General features: G+C 41.7%; 2 protein-coding genes across 2 annotated transcripts; both read right to left on the bottom strand.

The window, feature by feature from the left end:
* Positions 1-2,131: 2,131 nt before the first annotated feature.
* Positions 2,132-3,163, bottom strand: LOC149926342 (uncharacterized protein F54H12.2-like). The gene has a single exon (XM_090157679.1). The coding sequence runs from the start codon at positions 3,161-3,163 to the stop codon at positions 2,132-2,134; it is 1,032 nt and encodes a 343-aa protein (XP_090013805.1).
* A 1,813-nt stretch (positions 3,164-4,976) lies between these two features.
* LOC149926341 (uncharacterized) lies at positions 4,977-5,804 on the bottom strand. Its single transcript, XM_090157678.1, has one exon. The coding sequence runs from the start codon at positions 5,802-5,804 to the stop codon at positions 4,977-4,979; it is 828 nt and encodes a 275-aa protein (XP_090013804.1).
* Between the last annotated feature and the right edge of the window lie 13,123 nt (positions 5,805-18,927).

Raw genomic sequence — 18,927 nt, 5'->3', positions numbered from 1 at the left:
TTCGTCCGCGACCGATCGAATGATCCTTAGAACCGAGGCGGGGGTAAATCCCTCTCTCCATCTCTCGCTGAGGGGTGAATGACCCCCTAAAAAATAGTCTATTATCACAAGGCCCCCCTCGAATTCCTCGGGAGAAATATAAAATCTATTATTCCCCGGGTATGTCTAGACCTTGCCCTTTATCTAAGACTTCGACTTTTTCGTTTAAAGAATCGTATATTAATAGTGATTCGGGGTAAGTCGAATAATTCAATTGGTTGTCTTTTTCTACGATATCCTCAGCGGCTATAAAATGATTTACATTTCCGCTTCTTGCCCTTGAAATAAGAAATTTACAATGAGGGAAATTTTCCCAATGTTCCTCGAACAGACTATCTTCCTTATTCCAGTTCATTAGTTCCCCAGAACAGGAAAAGCATTTTACGCAATCTTTGAAATTCGTATAATAAAAACCAGCTTTGGATAAATGCCTAGCTTCCCTTAAAGGATCAATCGGCAAACCTTCCTTATTATTAATATTATTCTTAATATAATAATTATTAAATCCTCTAGTATAGGAACGAATTCGCGCGATCTCGTATCGCATCGGCTTTGACCCTGTCACTTCAAGCTCCATCGACACGGCTGGGACATCACCCGAAAAATCATTTCTTATGAACGGACAAAAGTTACACTCTTTTTCGTGTCTTAGTAACGGGACGTCCTCGGCCGTCCAGTTCTTGACGACACACTGACAGGAGAAACACATTACGCTGTCCCGGTGACCGACGTAGAAAAAACCCGCTTTCGTTAGCTCCCTCACGCTTAAAAACGTACAGGGAAAACCCTTGAAACTAGCGATTCTGTTTTTCTCAAAATTCATCTTTAGCTTAAGAAAAAATACGTCTACCACTTACTTCTCCGACTTCAGGAATGACCCGGTACTAGACGACTAAAAAAAACCTCGACTCTCCCCCCCCCTTACAAGTTTAGGCGCGTATGTTGAATAAGAAAACATAAATTCGAACGAAACATTTATTAATACAAAGGAAGATATTACAAAAAATGATAACATTGAATATAAGAAAAGTGATACGAAATGAAAATACGCGCGCGAATTGAGAAAATTACGTAATGGTTTTTTAAAAACATAAGAGTTCGAAAAAAAATTAATTGTTTTTTTATAAAGAAAAGTTTTAAAAGAATCCTTCGTCTTCCTCGAAGAGCGGCGAGGGAGCCGTCTGGTGATGGGCCTCCAGCCACTTGTCGGGCTTCCTCGTCGATGAAATCGACACCGATAGTTCTGGACGATGCTGATGTCCTTGGCCTTGGGGCAACCCATTTCCCCGAGTTCGATCACCTCTTGGAGGATGAGTTTCCTGAGGACGTGCCATTTCTCCTCTCCCTTGCAGTAAACGAATTCGGAGTCCTCGGTTAAGCCCTTGAGCCGATGTTGTAGCTCGATGTAGGGGGTGTAACCGTTGATGTGGGTAAGGACCCATTGATTTTGCCGGGCTACGTGATGAGAAAGACCGCTACCGTGGTACGGAGGTTTAACGAATAAACTTTTAACTAGGGGAAACTCCCCGACGAAAACTTCTTTAACGACCGGTTCGTATTTCGCGCCGAGTAAGAAATCAAAATCGACAACTACCAGCGGGCTTTCCATGATGTTTCTGTTCGCTGATACTACCTCTGACTCAAGGTAGGTTAAATCCGCTTCTTAAATAGGGTCTCCACGCGATTGTCATTACTCCATTGGTTCCTCGTGAACCTATCAGAGAAGGAGGTCAAACTCCGCCCCCTATAGCGATGTTCCAGATAGAGCACGCAGTATTGCCCGCAAACTTTGCTCCCCACGGCCTGTAGACGACGTCTATTGTAGAGTATTTTCGAGGAATTTTTTCGCAGGAACTTTTTTATCGTGGGAAGGGTCACCGGACGACCCGCCGAGTCAGAGTACCCGGCCCTCCTGAAAGCGTCTAGGTAAATAGCTACCCAATGAGTCCCGGGCCCATCGTGAGGATCGAGGTTAACGACCAGGGAGGCGGGGAAGGAAGGGATATATTCGGGGAGTCTATCGGAAGCAAAGGCACCTTGATGCCCGGGTAAATGCACGGGGATCTCGTTTGTTTCTAAAGTGTTCATTTTTTTAATAATCAATCACCACGTTACGGTCTTTGTCTATTTGCATTAAACTATGGAATTCCCGGTAAATAACGACCGAAACCGATTCCGTGAGCGGGGTTTCGAATCCCAACTCGATACGTAACTGCCCCCGTCTTACGGGGTTCCAATGAGAGTTGTCACTTGCGGAAAGATCAGGCGTGATATCAAAGGCATATAGAGTGTACCCCCTCGGATATTCTGAGTGCGATATATTATTCCCATCATCTTTAAAATGTATATTTGTCCCCGTAAACAAGGTGTAATATTCACGGGCAAATTGATTCTGGGAAAACTTGGGCTGGAGAGGTTTGCTCGGAACCGCGTCCGAATCAACGTAGAGAGATAAGAAATTTAACCCGAATGGTTGAAAGTTATAAGGATTTTTATGAAAATCGCCCGCGCAAGCCATATGCGAGACTAGGCCGATAATAACGCGTTGAGGAAGCGGTCCCAGCCACACATTGTCGAGACTCGTATTTGAAACGCCGGTGAGCAGTACGTGGCTTTTCACTTCGGTTCGGGTAAAGGGGTACTTCACGGTGGCGCCTAAGAGCGCGTTTTCGTGAGCCAGAATGATTTGAGGACTTATCTTGCATTTCCGTATTTCCAAAGTAGCGTCCGTTGTAGCGATATTAAAATTTCCTACGTTTAACGAGGGGTCTCCCATAAGGACGAAGGCCATTTTACTCCTAGAAAGTCGAACTTTAATTTCCACCCCGCTTAGAAGGTATTTCGGAATGTTGAAAAGATCGGCGTATATTGCCCCTACTAAGGAAATTTCCTTTGAATCCTTAATAGCTGCTTGACGAATCTTGCTCCCCGAGTTGGTAATTATATCGTCAAACTTTCCGGCAGCGTCTTTGGCGTAGAGACATGAAGTCAGGTGAGAAGTTTTAGCCACACCGGAATAGTTCAAGAGCGATTCTAAATAGGCCCGGTATGAATATCGACTTGCCGAGGGCGTGATTAAATTATCGTTCAAGTAAATTTCAATTTGATCGAAGAGACTATGCATTAAGTTATTACAAGTTGATAATTTAACGTCGGGGTCTAAATTAGCCCCATTCTCCCGCGTTACTTTACATTTTATGTGAAGGAGACTCATAGCGAGATCCGTATACTCCGGGCTTTTAGGGATACAAAATTCAATTTGGGAATCATCTCGTAGCGTAGAGATCGGTCGATAGAAAGTTGGAGTCGCGCTTTCGACGCTAGTTTGCACGGGGGTGACCGAGAACAGGTCCAGTTCCGATTTCCAGGGTTCAACTTTGTACGTTTTGTTCTTTTAGTTGAGGGAAAAAATGTCACGAACGTGTTTCGTCGACTTCCGACGAGCTACTGCACCGATTTTACGTTTAACGGTCCTTTTTCTAATTTTCCTTATGCTAGTTGTTTTCTTCTTGCTTCTCGTTTTAGTTCTCCTACGCTTTTTCCGCCCCGAACCGCTTTGTCCGGTTATCCCTTCTAGAGCTTCACCGAAACGTTTCCTCGCCGAAGATTTTATATTCTCACCCGCCACAGCGTCATTGAGGATTTTACTTCCGACCCCCAACGCTTTTTTCCTATATACTTCGCCCCTCTAACTAAAAGAGGGGAGGCCCAACGGAAGAGCCCCGAGAACAGACTTCCGAGACCGTGTCCTTTCTGATAAGCCGCTCCTTGATAGAAATTAGACCCCCCGGTTTGAGCTTGGTTAAGATAATAACTTTTATAGGGACAGGACCACCGCGCGTCGAGGACATCTGGCTTAGGCATCTTGTTTCCGTAGATGTAGTTTAACCATCAGAGACCCGAAGGCAAATGGCGCTGGTTTCCCCTGAGGATGTACTTGGATCGTGTTGAAATATCGTTTGGAGACTCGCACGTAATGAGGCACGTCGTATATTTTCCCGACGTTATCCCCAAACGAGCCTTCTACGGGGACAATCCTAACGCGAGGAACGAGAGTGTCACCCACCATTTAATCTTCGACAATATTAGTGTAAACGTTAAGTTGAGGGGGGATTTGAAAGCCTATAAGGGCCGGCCTAACGCCTCGGTAACCCCTTTCCAAAGATTGAATCCCGGGATCGAAGCCCAATGTCATGGCTAGGCCAAAATGAAATTGCACTAGTACGTTATGACGAAAGGGGGTTATTCGAACCCGCCGCGTGATCTCGTTATATTGAAGAGACGTCTTCATATCTTTAATAATTTCGTTTATTACCTTAATTAAATGTTCGATAGAAGAATAGTATCCTATGGGTACCCTATAAACGTGGGAGGTCCCTCTGGGTCTTCTAGGCTGATCTGCGCATTCGGCGATCTGAGATTCACCCGTAAGAGTTTCACCGTTTTTGGTGACATCGAAAATCTGCTCCGTTTTTTTCCCTTTCGGATTTTTTTCCCCGGCGTGGTAATTTTAAGCGTTATTCCCAAACTAGGTTGATCGGCTTGAAGCGGCTCGCCGAGTGGCTCTAGGTTTTTTTCGATGCTAGTCTCCGGTGCATTTTGTTTGACTTCGATTGGAGACGGGTTACATTCGACAGGAGGGATTTCGTCGACAACCATGAAAACGATAGTGTTTTGTCCCTCGAGGACGTTGAAGAACGCGCTAGTGTAATTTATCTCAGCTAGTCCGCACTCCCAAGACCCCGCCAATTCGACAGGTTTCGATAACGCGGAGGTATAGGAGGCCATCGTATTGTCGACGTAAACCCGCATGCTAGCGTTTGAAGGTAATGTCAGATACATCTTTTTTCTTGACCCACGAGTTCACGTTCCGCGGATATCCTACGAAACTTACAAAGTATTCGACCTGATTTTTGCGTTTCCGAGACTTGAGAATTTTATCGATCTTGTAGTCGAGGTTTAGCGGCTAATTGCAGTTCTTCCTGATAGTAACGTCCCTTTATTGCCTCCCGCGTTAAATCTTCGATCGTGTAAAGGGGCGGGTCTAAATTCACGAGACGAGTGATTTTAAAGACTTCCTTTGACCAAGTACCGGGATAGGCTTTATCAAAGACCCCTCTGTATTTGCTGATACGGCAAAATTCGCTGACTTTAAGTTTAGGTTGACGCCGGCTTTTCACAGGAATTTCCTTGTAAATTGTTTTAAATACTTTCAGGATATTATCCGGTTTCACGTCTAGGGCCGCCATTATTATCGTAGAATGTTTTGTGGTATTGTAGCTATGAATTAAATCAGGGAGGACGTCCAAGTATCGATAAGTGTTATTAGCGGTGAAATATTTATACATTTTAGACTTAAGAGGCGTGAGATCCGCGAATATTTTCTCGGTCGCGGCGATTACGTCTTCGGCTTTCTTACTTTTTATAGGGACGGCCCACGCGCGTCGCGAGAATGTATCGATACATACTAGTAGGTAATTAAAGCCCGAATTATGTTCGGAATTGTCTCTCATGTCCGATAAATCCATTTGAAACTTATCACCTATATTTGTGACAAAAACCTTGCTCCTTTTAAATTTCCGATAGGCGGTCTTATGTAACATGTACGATTCTTGCTTCGTTAACCATTTTTCTACTGTTTCCCAGGGAATACCTCTGTCTTTCACGGCCTGATAAAGTTTTTCCAATCCGTCGAAACTCGCGGGGTGTTTTGGATCGTAATAAAGTTTTTTCAAGACTGCCTCGGGGTTAGAAACTCTTCCCATATTGGTTGTTCCGTTTTCCTTTTTTTCGCGCCTCTATTGCTAACCCCTTTCGATAAGGCCCGGGGTTTAAATTCGAGCGGTGTCTAGGGCTAACTTTTGAGCGTACATTTTTTTATTTCCTTAAGAATGACCTAAAATCCCACTGAGGGCTATCTGTCTAATGAATTTCTTTTGTTTAGCTAGTTTTCGTTTCTGACAAGGGTTTAACTTTAAATTCCCTTTCAAAGTATTATCGCAGCATTCAGCAATAGCATCAATTAACGGTTTTTTATTGTGATGGAGAATAGCGCGTCGTTCTTTAAAATTTGATCTACCTAGGGCCGAGAGAAAATCTTTGTGTCCGGCAACCAGGGCCGGCATTTTCGAACTGGTTAGGAACTTCTTGCTCTCCGCTGACTTTATACTCCCTACTTTTTTTCTTAGGGATATAAACCATTTCGGTTTCGTCGGGGAAAATATCCGTTCTTAAACGGAAGTCATCGGGGCACTCCTGCTTGTTGTCGATAAGAATATAGCCGTGAGGACGTTTGGTCGCGTCGAGATAGGCCTCGATAGCGAACCGGTAATTGGCGCCTCTAAGTTGACGGAATAATATAGCGGGTTGAAGTTGATCACGAGGGTTCTTAAACAAAACAATGTAATTCGCGTTCAATGAGCAATCGCGCGCATCCTTTGTTTTTGGGAAAATGTTCTGGGTAATAAATACGAAGCTTATATTACGGTGGTGGACGCCTTTCGTGAAGAAAGCTCCGATTTGACCATTGTTCTCGTTCATTAAATCGTCGGCGATAAGGAGAATGTGTTCACCTTCTTCACCAGGATAATCATCGAGATTGGGGACTCCTTCTCGGAACACCACGGAGTCTTTTAAAGTGTCATAAAGTGTTTGCCGCTCACTATAATGCCAAAATATTTTAGTCGGCGGAGGGGAAATCATTTCATCTTTATTTTTTATAATTCGCGCCATCACAAAGGACTTCCCGCTACCGCTCGGTCCGCTCAGAAGAGCGGAGAAAGGACCATACAGTGGTAACATGCTTTATTAAATGAGGCCTCTAAGTTAAACTACATCGATATTTAAAAAACAAACCGTTCGGGTAAAAAAAATATAAATGGGTTTAGCGGTGTTCTTTACTTAATACTGATGCTGCCATTTTAAGGCGACTTATCGCCTAATATGAGACACATTATAGGTTAATAGTTTTAAAGCCATAACGACTTATCTTTTGAATATGTTGGATAAAAAAACAGTTAATACCGAAACTTCGCGTATAAGGGTAATTAATCAATAATTCCTTTTACAGGCATTCTATAAGAGGGTTATACCTGAATATTAGGATATGTTTTCATTCTCATTCTGAACTATTCATTTTTAAAAAATATTATTCTCTATATCCGAACGGTAATGTTTCGAAATTATCGATAACGCGTAATATATTGACAACTGGTCGATATTTTTTAACTTGATTTACAGTAACCACGGTATGATCAATTAACCGACAAATATGGTGGGGAATTTCGATTTATTTCTCGAGAGTGGGCGCGTCTACGTCGATTCCAAGCATCCCTTTCAACGACTCCATAGAGATGGAATTCCTAGTGGAATAGTTCTGCCTGAGACCTTTAGCCTTGACGACCTCCTTAATTTCACAAGTATCGCGGTTGAGTACGCGGAAGGCGCAATTTTTCGGACCGCCCGAGCAAAACTCAGTAATATGGCAATTTGGACCAAATTCGGATAACTGGTCCGTCATATCCCCTAGAAAGCTCCCTTCCTGCACTAGTTTATTCCCATCACGTGATCTATAAATTAGGCTCTCCGTATCGTGGTATAAAATACTATTCCCTAGAGCCTCTAGATGACTATAGAGCCTCATTCGGGCAAAAGCGGTGGTATAACACGCTAAGACTACGTTTACATGAGCCAAGCCGGATCAATTTCCTTGAGATGTTCCCATTTGACAAGCAACGTCTTATCGTTTATCGCCAAGACACTTTTCCTTTCGATATTCGGGTCGTTAAATAGTTTAAAGAATTGTTCGCGATCCTTAATGATCTCAGTTTTTACGAGGTTATTCCGTTGCCCCCACTTCCCGTAAAAACTATTTAACATTAACTTCGCGACGGCGCGTTTACCGGGGTAAAACACAAACAAACAAGAAGGCGCGCCCCCTAGTGATAATCTTCGTTTGGTCATGTCAGGCTCGGGGCGGTCTTTAATTCGCTGGACAAAGAAAAGGTGAGGATGCGGCGCATGCTTTTTACAAATACGGCAGAAAACTTCTGAACAAGAATGGATAGTTTCCCTAGAGCGATAGTCCACGTATTTGTAACAGTCTTTGCACACTTTAACTTGTCTACAGAGGGAGGGAACCGATTCACGATGGCTTTGGAAGCATTCTAGTCCGTGAAAGGAGCGAAAACAATCGGCGCATTTGACGATCTCACCGGAGCATTTCTGATGTCTGAAACAGGATTTACAGAAAATAGCGCATTTGTGGCGTTCCTTTTTGTCGTATCCGATTAAGCACGTGGCACAAGCATAATTTGTAGCGAAGAATGACGTCAATTTCGCGATTACGCCATAATAAAGTTTATTATCGGAGTTCCCGCCTTCGCCTTGGAATAATACTCTAGGTCTGTCACTATAAACCTCAAAAACGATTATTTGGTAGTCAGAGAGAATAAATTGGAAATGCACTAAACTCGTGAATGCCCCACATTCGCGTTTCGAAACGCGTAACTCCTCGGCTTTTTCCCTTTGTTTTCGCGAAGAGGCCTTGTACAAAGCCTTATACTACTGGAAATATTCGTTATTTCCGGGGTTTTGCGTTTTCTTTAAATGCGCTAGAGCAATAATTAAAGCGCGCGGAAGGCATAACGCGTCTTTGTTTTGGACTGACATAAAACTTCTTTTATCACGTATGTAATCAATATGCTTTTTAAGTCCTCGTCGCCTCAATGAACCCCGTGAGGTAATCTCACTACGTTTAAAGTGAATAAAAATGGAGAGTTCCAGAAATCATCTCGCTCATCAAGATAGATTTCCCCTTCGAGTAAATCGAAAACATCACCGGGCTCAATTTGCGATTTCTGGCGGAAAGAAATTTCTAGGACCCGAGCCGGGAAGACTTCGGAGGTACACGAAATTTGAACTCGGTCATCGTCGAGAAGTTGATAAAAAATTAAGGTCACGAACTGCGTAATCCCGAGTTCTACGTCGCCCAGGAAGCGTACTTCAACGTATCTACCAACGAGATTGAATAGCGGATATTCTTTCGTTCCGTCTTGTATAATTTCGAAATTCGCGGGTAGTTCCAGCTGAAGACCCTGGCCATCTTGTTGAACGGGCGGAGCCTCGATGACTTGAACCGGAAGTGGCGGGATGACTGCGAGCTGTAGAGGCTCCTCTACTTGAAGAGCAGGTAGGCCTTCAGGCTGGGGTGTTTGAAGAGGCTGAGCGATTTCCGGTTGATTACCTCCAACTTGAATCGGGGGTGGTTGGTCGATCTCTAGTTCATCGAGCGGAAATGGTTGAGGCGGCGGAACTTCATCATCGTCCGCGGGGAGAGGCGATAAAAGGGGTGGAATATCTTCGCTCGAATACCAGTTAAATGACGCGGAGTATGGGGAATCGCCGCGAGAAAAAGTGTCTCTAAGAAATATCGCGTTAGTTTGAGGGAAAGTCCCGGCTCGTGGTGAAACTTCCCCGGAATCCGCTTCGGGAACCGCAAAATTAAGCGGTAGAAGTTGCGATAAAATCGCCTTTTTCTAGAAGGAACTAGGTTATTAACGGTTGAACTCTCGTGAAATTCTGACGTAATATTATTCAGGCTGAGAAAAGTATCTACTTCCGGATTTAAGCGTCTATTTTTATTTTCCTCCTTATAAAAATAGTTAGCGCCATCGACGCCAGATGGCGAGAGGGGGCCAATATTCGGGAAAGCGGTATATCGCTTAAGACCGCCAGATGGCGAGAGCGTTCCAATATTTGGCGGGGTGAGAAGCGAATCTCTCGTCCCGTCTCCGCGCGCCAAGGCCCCGGGTGAACCGCTCGGTGAAGCTAACCCACGTGTCGGAGCAAGGAGCGAGTCTCTCCTCTCGTCTCCGCGCGCCAAGGCCCCGGGTGAACCGCCCGCTGTAGCTAACCCACGTGTCTCGCTATTCGCGGAACTGTCAGCTGGGAGTTTTGACGTTTCGTTTAAAGGGAATTCCGCTAGCCAGTTTTCTTCTTCAGAGGATAAAAATAAATCGTCGTTAAGGGAGTCTATATGGTTTTCGGGGGGGGGGGGAATCGAGGGTAGATCAGGGGCTCCCGTTTCAACATTGTTTTTTAAAAATATTCGTTCCTTCAAGTTCAGTCCCGATTGTTTCCCTGATAATATCCGCTAGTAAGGAAGTCTTTGGGGGCTTAAGGCCCCGTGTTAAAGGACATTCATCGGGCGCGTTAGCGATAATATTTTTGAGGTCTACCGAATGTCCGCTGGTTTCGGGTTTGCTGTTAATGAGTAATGCTTTTTCAATCTGAGAAAATTGCGAGAATAGGCTGGAGTGCCCCCATTCTGGGCTTTTTTCCGGGGAAAGTTGAGTAATTTCTAGAGGGGGCGTCGCGGGATTAGACCCGATTAGTAAAGTTTTTTCATACTGAGGGGGGGAGTGAAAATCATCCGTAAATATTTCAGAATTCGTAATCTCTTTTCCGGGGGCGGTTAATTCAGGGGTAGGTGTTTTTTTCCGAAGGGTTGAAACATTCTATAAATTTTATCCCGTCATTCGAACTGGAAGAGTCCCCGTTTAGAGTCGCGTCTGATATCTTTTCAGCCAGGGGCATCCATAAATTATTTGAGAACGGGAAATCGGCGTCCAGCGAGTTGTCACCAAGGGAGCTAACGGGGCTGGGGTTAACCGGTAATTCGCGTGATTGAGTGGCCGCTGGCTCGTGTGATTGGTTAGTCAAAATGTTATCGAAGTCATCATATTCCGCGAATTCGTTTAATACGTCGCGTTGTTTCGCGCATTCAGCTAAGAAGGTCGAGGTTTTAATCTCGGATGGGACATTATCGATTAACGATTCCAATTCTCTTAAATTATTGCAATTTCGTGGGGCTAGAGGTTTAAGGTAATCAAGAAGTTCAATAAATACGCGTATCAATTCCAAATCTTTCAAACATTTAGGTAATACGCGCGGTAATTCGTGAGGGCAAAGGGTTAACGAAGTCAAATAGAAAAAAAACCTATATAAGAAATTAATGCTTACCGGTCTTATATCCGATTTAAAATCGCGCAGTGCGTTAAGGAAATTTAGTTCCATATTTTTTGGGTAAAAATTTCGAATGGAACTTTTAATCGGGTCCCGGGTCTCTTTATGTTCTCGGTTTTAAGGCCCCCTCCCCATCGGGGGATGGTATTCCAGACATGTAGGGGGGTGGAAAAACACTTAAGCGATAAAAATGAATCGTGTCTATCCAACGCGTTATATTATTCAGGTAGAATATTTCCCACGGGTTTTTGAAAAACAATCACATTTCTCACAATTTCAAGCAGGGTCCGCTCGTATTATTCCCCTAAAATCATCGATAGCTATTCTGATTCGTAAAATCTCACTTTAGAAATAAAAATCGTCGGATTTTTCACATTGTAAAAAAGTAACATTCCTGTCTTTGTATGTCTCCCCGTCCGCTATAAAAAAATCCTTCTTTTATTGAAAGTTAACCTTAAGTCGTAAACTCCCCGGTTGTCTAAAATAACTTGCAGGCGCTTTTATTTGGTGAAAAAAAACTGTCTAGATTTCGTGACAATATCTAGCGGTAAATTACGCGTGGGTCCAATGAAACTCCTTAGGGGGTTAACCCCCCCTAGAGGTCATCCGGGTTTCGACCCCGCCCCTTAAAATGACCGGTATATCTAGCCTCGCGAATTTACCGATAGCCAGAACAAGTCCAAGAAAAACATGGCCTCTGGAAATTCCCGAAAACGCTGGTAAGTTTTTCAAATTTTATTTCGCTTGATTATTTAATTCTAACTTTTTAAAAATTATCTAGCCGTCAAGCGTCTTCATCGTCTGATTCCTCCTCTAGGGAAGAGCTGGAGGCTCTTACCTCTATTTCGTGAGTTTTGATATTTATATATTTTCGTTTCGTTAGTGAAAAATATATTTTTTACCTAGTTATTCCCCTGCAAGCCCCGTTCCGGGCTATTCTCATTGGAACGAGAACCTTCTCCTACCTTCATCACCGGATGTGGTGATAATTTCTCCCAAGTAGGTTTTTTTAGAAATCTTTAACCCCTTTTTTATAAAAATATCCTAAATCATTTTGTTTTTCTAAAGCCCACTTTCATCACCTTCGGTGGTTCTTTCACCGCCGCCTGTACTCCTCGCTCTCCCGGCTGTTATTCAGGGCGACCACCGCTATGTGTCTTCTTTAATCTCCCTGGCCGCCGTGTTACGTGGTGCCTTTCACGCGGCCCGCAACATGGGGGACTCTCTTCGACTTCTTTCCCTTGACCATAATGATTCGCCTTCTCTCCAAGCCACGGCCCTTGACTTTCAGGTGGTAGTGGAGCATGCCTGGGCGGCCCAAAACGCCGCAATTTCCCATATCACCTCGGTGATAACTGGAGATTTTTCCGCCACCGCCTTCGCTGCCGATATGGGGTATTTTAAAATAATAATTTTCAGATATAAATTAGGGCTCTAACATTTTTTTTCGAAACCAGTTTAATTGTACCACCGCCTATCCCGAATTTCCTAAACGACCTCGAAGTCGCCATTCCTTCTCCTCCTATTATGCCTTCGTAAGTTCGTTTTTAAGAAAGAGTATAGCTTTTTTTGAAAATTAAGTGGTTTTTTTACAGCTCCGTCCTCCTCAATTCACCGCCTGTTTCACCTCCCCGATGCTTTTTCCATCCCGGATTTAAAAAACGTTAATTTATTAACTGTATATTTTCTTGTATATTTTTGTTTATATATTTTTCTCAATAAAAAATGTTTTTTTTTTCAAAAAAAGTGTCTTTAAATAATTCCCAGTAAGCTTATTTTTTTCATCTATTTTCACCATTTTACTCCTATCCGTCGAAAAAAGGCGGGTATTGTCCCCCCGCCGTTTGGCTTGGGGCAGTTTCTACTTGTGGGTGATTCAACCCCTGCGGGGACCCCCCTTCTCTCATTGTCATCCTTCTCGTCTTTTTTTTACCGTGAGTGCTAGAATTCTCTGGCTTCATTCCAAAATGCAATCTCAAAACGACCGGCGAGAGATTCCGCTAGAGTCAATGTAAGCTAAAATTTGCTCTATTTTTATTTTACATTTCTTCAAAATATGATTTTCGTTAGTCCCGAGTAAGACCGAGCACCTTATCGGGAAGAAGGAAATGTTATCCCCCATCCCCCAATTCCGGCGGCAGTGTAAGTTGAAATTGGTCTAATTTTTTTTACAATTCTTTAAAAAAAATGAAATATCATAGCCCCGCTGGAGGTCGATTACGCGGGGGGATAGTCAGATACTGGCTGGAGCATGGGCAATCTATTGCCCCCGTCGCAATTCCGGCAGAAGCGTGAGTCGCATTTGGTCTAATTTTGTTTTTTTTACAATTATTTTTAAGAAATATGAAATTCCATAGTCCCACGGGCGGCCCATCACATCGCGGGATAGCGAGGTACGGGCGCGTGCGTGGACGACCTGGCGCCCCCCGAGACATGAACATCGCCGCGCCGTAAGTTTTTTGTTTTCCTAAACGATATCGTGATATTTTGTTAAATATCTTTTATCACTAGCGCCTGTCAACCCTCCATTGGGCATCATCGATGTGTAAGAAGAAATTTAGTTAATCTAAAATAATAATAATAATAATGAAAAAATTTGCGCGCAAATCTACCGCGGTTGGCATCATAGATGTGTAAGAAGAAATTTAGTTAATCTACAATAATAATAATGAAAAAATATTTCTTTAGCCTACCGCGGAGTTACCGGACGTGGTCCTCGACGCGGTCCACGCCATACTAGCCGCGGCGGCGGCCGAGAGGGCGTATTAATCCAAAAAAATATAATGTCTTGAGTATATCTTACTTTTTAATCGCTGCTTCGGAAATTTTGTTAAAACCTATTTCTTTTTCCCAGGTAAAAGTTTTCCAAAAAAATCAAAATAGTCGTTCTTATTGCACATATAATTTTTTGATACAATCAGTGATGGAAGGGTAAAAAAGTAGCCCCCTAGTATAGGGATTGCTCCCGGGTTTGCGTCATTTCGTATTCGGGTTTCGAAGCGTTAAGATGTCTTACGATATGGGTAAAAGGAAACAGGACGCTAACTTTCAACGGAAAATCAATTTTCGTTGGCGTTTAGGAAAAAACTCATGCCTATCAATCGGCTTAAGGTGAGGATCTGGAAATATTCTTTTTCAACAACGTTACTTTCCAATCCTCGATATGTCTCCCACCTGTAGCTTTTAATAAGATGTATCAAAATTGGTACCTCATTGAATCACATACCAGAGAAGTTGAAAAAAATAAATTTAGTCTCGAACTCGCCAAAATTGGGGGGCGTACTTTTGAACTTTTAGCTAGTAAAGGAAACGTTACTCTTTTGGCGTATAAAAGTTTCGGGAAAAAAGAGGAATTCCAACTTGGCGAATCTGGTATCCTAGCTTTAAATCTATGTATCCATGCCGTCGACAAACATTTGACTGAAATTGAAAAAGAAAGGCCCTGTATTGAAGCCATGTTCGAAGTTCTCAAACTTCACGTTCAACGAGTTGTCGGGTACCCTGACAGCGAAGATTTTGGAAGAGATCCATTTCGGCCAAGGAGATTCTGATATATTTCCGGACGTAATGCGTAAATTCCGTTGTTATTCAAATCCAATCGGGATTATAACCGATTATACTAATCTAATTGAGAGGCGTAACCTCACATCTGCCTTTCAAGCGTATAACTGTGTTCTTCTTGTGTTTTACGCAGTTACCTAGTCTGGTGTATTATCAAAATGAAAATTAAATGAAAAAAAAATATGTCTTGTTATTCAACTTATCTAATATTAGGCAATTGAACGCGCGTCGTGAAAGAGGCTTATTCCTACAAAAAAGAGCGAGGGAGCGAGTAACATTCTTGGCTTGCTATTGTCGGGAAAAAGAGGGGGACTCCTGGAGCGCAGAGTCAGCGGCTTGAACGGTCATTGTGAGTATCCATAAAACGATGGGTGGTAAGCGAAGCTCCGTAAAAACGCCGGAGGCAAAAAAAGCGAGGTTAAGTATCTATAAATTCGGTGGGTCTTTAAAAATCGCTCTATAATATCTATAAAACAGATCTATAATTCTCTTATCTATGGCCAGGCCTATTTCTCTAATGCTGCCGGATTTTGACATTTTAAAAAACCAGGGAAATTCTAATGCCTCTTAAGAGGAATTTTGGTCTGAAGTGGGGAAAACCAAAAACTCGTTGGGAAATTAAATGTTTCCAACACTTTTTAGTTTTGCGAAAGCAATAATATGCTTACCTCATTCGAGCGCAAACGTGGAAAGAATATTATCAAATTTAAATTAAAACAGACCACCATAATTTATTAGCAGAAAAAGATGCAATTCCCTTCTCTTAACGAAAGAGTTGGTAGGTAAAGGGTCCACCAAGTGATAATTTAATTATGAAAAAATTTCTGAAACCTAATAATTTAAATTCTTTTTTGTATTGTGGATATTTGAAGTTCCCAGATTTTTTTAAATGTCATACTCAGGGAATATTTGCCACTATGCTTTGCTTGTTTTCGAGGTCTATAATTGAAACTCAAAACTAATCTTTTATATATGTTATTACTTTATAATAATTCATGGAAAATGTCTTTAGTGGTTTCCTGTAAACCAGTTTTTGAAAAATTACAAAAAAGTGTTAAGTCCAAAATATTATCAGTTTTGTTTCGACCCATTTCTTGTATTTGCAATTTTCGCGTCCATCATCTTATCTTGTGTATTGTAACATTTGAGTTCTACCTAGGAACATCTGCGTTATTAAAGTTTGTTCTTATATTATAGCAATAAAAAAGTTAAAAAACTAGAAACGTTTTGAAACTTCCCGCTGTTTTTAGTAATAACGTTTTCAAATTTCCTACGCTTTTGGTTAATAAAACTAACAGATGGCGCGCGCTGCTCAGCTTTTAAAGAAAAGTATATTTTATCCTCCAAAAGTACATTTTGACCTAGGTGGAAAAAACAATATCCGCCGCTCACGCTTGATTCGTGTCTGCTCACAAAAATCTCTGCCCGAAAAATCATATATATTCCCAATACCTGGGGGAGATGACGCCGAGATAAACGGGGACTCTGGCGACTACAACGCCCCCGGGCGGAGAGAAAAAGAAACGACCAATACACTCCGAGGAGCGACACAACTCCCTTCGACCCACGGTCGCTTCGTCTCCAGAGTCGCCGTTCGTCACACCTATTCGGTTAAGCTATTGGCTTATTTTGAATGAGAAATTTAAAAAAGCCTCGTCTGCTCAAGAAATAACATGGTAACTATACCCAAAGCTGCAGCTCAGCCCTAGTTCGAAACTTTTTGTAATATACCTTCAAAATAATTTTTCTTCCGAATCCTAGGAACAAAATTAGTTATTTAATTTTACAGCATCTTTTCCAATCGGAAATGGGTTGCGGACGAGGGAGGAAGGAGAAATCTTCCGTTCGCTTAAGGAGGATGCCATCAGGCATCTATCGGAGTTTGCCGCCCGATTACCTGAACCTGTGGAGGAGGACCAGCCGACATGCAAGGGTGGAATGTGGTCCCGTGTGAGGGAGAACCGTGCCTCTGAACAAGCAACTGCTGCAGTTGACAAAAATAGCTCCTTAAATAGCGAAGTGGCCAGGTATGTGGAGGAGCGGATTCAACCGTTGGAAACTGACGTACTTCAGTTTTGAAGCAGCTACTCCAAAGAATATCCAGTTTTGGCGGAATTGGCCAAAAGAATACTAAGCATTCCAGTGGCCAGCGCCGATGTACAGAGGATGTTTTCGGTGGCTGGGTCGATATTAAGGTATCGACGAATCCAAATTACCTTAAATAACGCTGCCTATTTATTGACGTTCAAGGAGTGGGCTGATAACCTTGAGTAGATGGCGCTACGAACAAATAATAGAAAGAATTCCCCATTGAACCTGTACTAGAACACCTAGTTGGGTAACTAAACATCTGGGTTTAAATGACTTTTGTTATTACATTTTCCCCGGCACTCTTGACCCTCTATATTGACAGATTTCTAAGAATACAAAGACCTATCTAATAAAACTAATTACAGAGTTAAATATAATTAAAATTAATGTTAAACTAAAAACCTAAACAACTTTTGAATGCTACATACAAATTAGATATAGTTTATAAATCTCATAGAACTTAATCAACCCCGCTTTAAAATATAAAATTAAGATAATTAATTAAACAGTGTACCTAATATAAATTAGAAACTAAATCCCTGCCTTCAGCAATCTTAAAATGAAGAGCCTCGAAATATGGAGATAATTGGCGTCTTTTTCCTCCTTTTATTACCGAGGTACAATACTTTCCAAGCCGACCCCACCCAAGTTTTTCTCAGAAATTTTCCCCTCAACTCACAGCGATCCCATAGAACCAGTGTCATGTTAGTGGGTATTAAGCCCATTAACAGATAACGCGGATCCAACAAAAAGCACACGTTTTCCAAGGCCAGGTCATAGGTCGAAAGTGTGCCTGGACATTTTCGCTTAACAACAAAATAAAGATAACCTTTTGAATTCCTGGCACCTTCTCCCCCGCAATCACGTGGAACCAACCCCAAGGGACCTTTCGCGGGTCCAAGGAAGATCAGAGAAGGAATGGAAATGTTGAGCGAAATCGTTTCCTGTACCGTGAGCTACAACTCCCACTACGGGAGAAAAGGGGGTTTCTTGGTAAACTCTGGTCATGTGAAAAACCAGACTCACTACTTGGCGCCCTCTCTAGAACCAAATAGGAACGATATGGCGGATATTTTCGAAATTCCTTAGAACACTCCACGAATTTTTTCATTCTTTAGCGGCTTTAACCTAACACGTGACTTAACTTATATAAAATGAATTTAGAGGATCATAACTATTTTAAAGCTTCAAATGTTAAAAAGGTTACTAAGGCTCAACGAAAAAAATATGATAAAGGTATGGGAATATTATTGAAATATTTAGTAGAATATTTTTTTCAAGCAATTGTTTGTTTTTTAGGTATTGCTTTCAACAAGGAATTTTTAGTTAAAAATTTAACTACCATTCTTGCTAATTCTTCAGAATTGCATAAAGTTACTTATGTGGGGAGACCAAAAACATCATTGTAATTAATTTTATAAACAAAATGATATTAATTATCTAAAGTTTAAATTTCATCGTTATATTTTAATTTTTAGGATACGTTGCAAACTATAAAGGAAACCAAAATTATGACAATAACTGATGACACAATCGATTATCTGTCTGTTTTTTCAAGAAAGACTGGGCTTTTAGATAAAGAAACATTCGTCAAAAATAGGCACGAGCTTGTGACCAACATAAATTTCAGTTTAGAATTAAAGAAGTCTTTCACGAATATAGCGCCTTTTAAAGCTCTTCAACCCAAAGATCAGAACCTTGTAACTGCTATATTATCCAATCGTCTTTTCAATGAAATACTTTCCAATTACCTTGAAAATGAAGCAAATATTGTCCAGCCGCAACTGACACCTAAAGACAAATCTAAATCTATAAAATTAAGCCTAGAGGACGAGAAAAGAAAAGACTTGAAGACAATTCACCATATGGCTGAATATGCAATGAACCAATTAGTTGGATTGTATGAATGTCCAACTTTTTGGGGTAGTTGGCTTATTAAAAAGTCGGAAGCTAATGAAGAGTTCCATGAATGGAGTATTAAACAAGACAGAGGAGCATTATTATATCTATCAATTGACGCATTTAAATTATTCGCAAAAATTTGTCAGTAATTAGAACTTTTATAAATCCAAATGATCCCTTCAAAGAAAATGAAAGAAGAAATGACTGTATTTTAAATGCATTACAAGACGATTTATTTGTAAATCAATCTTTGGATAATTTATGGGGAGAACAAAAGGAAAATTCAAATGCTGCTAAGCAAAAGATTTT

The sequence above is a fragment of the Leiobunum rupestre genome, chromosome 9 (genome assembly GCF_980474605.1).
Source record: "Leiobunum rupestre chromosome 9, qqLeiRupe1.1.hap1, whole genome shotgun sequence".
Taxonomy (NCBI): Eukaryota; Metazoa; Arthropoda; class Arachnida; order Opiliones; family Sclerosomatidae; genus Leiobunum; species Leiobunum rupestre.
Note: the sequence above shows the minus strand (reverse complement) of the source record. Positions and strands in the feature narration are given on the sequence as shown.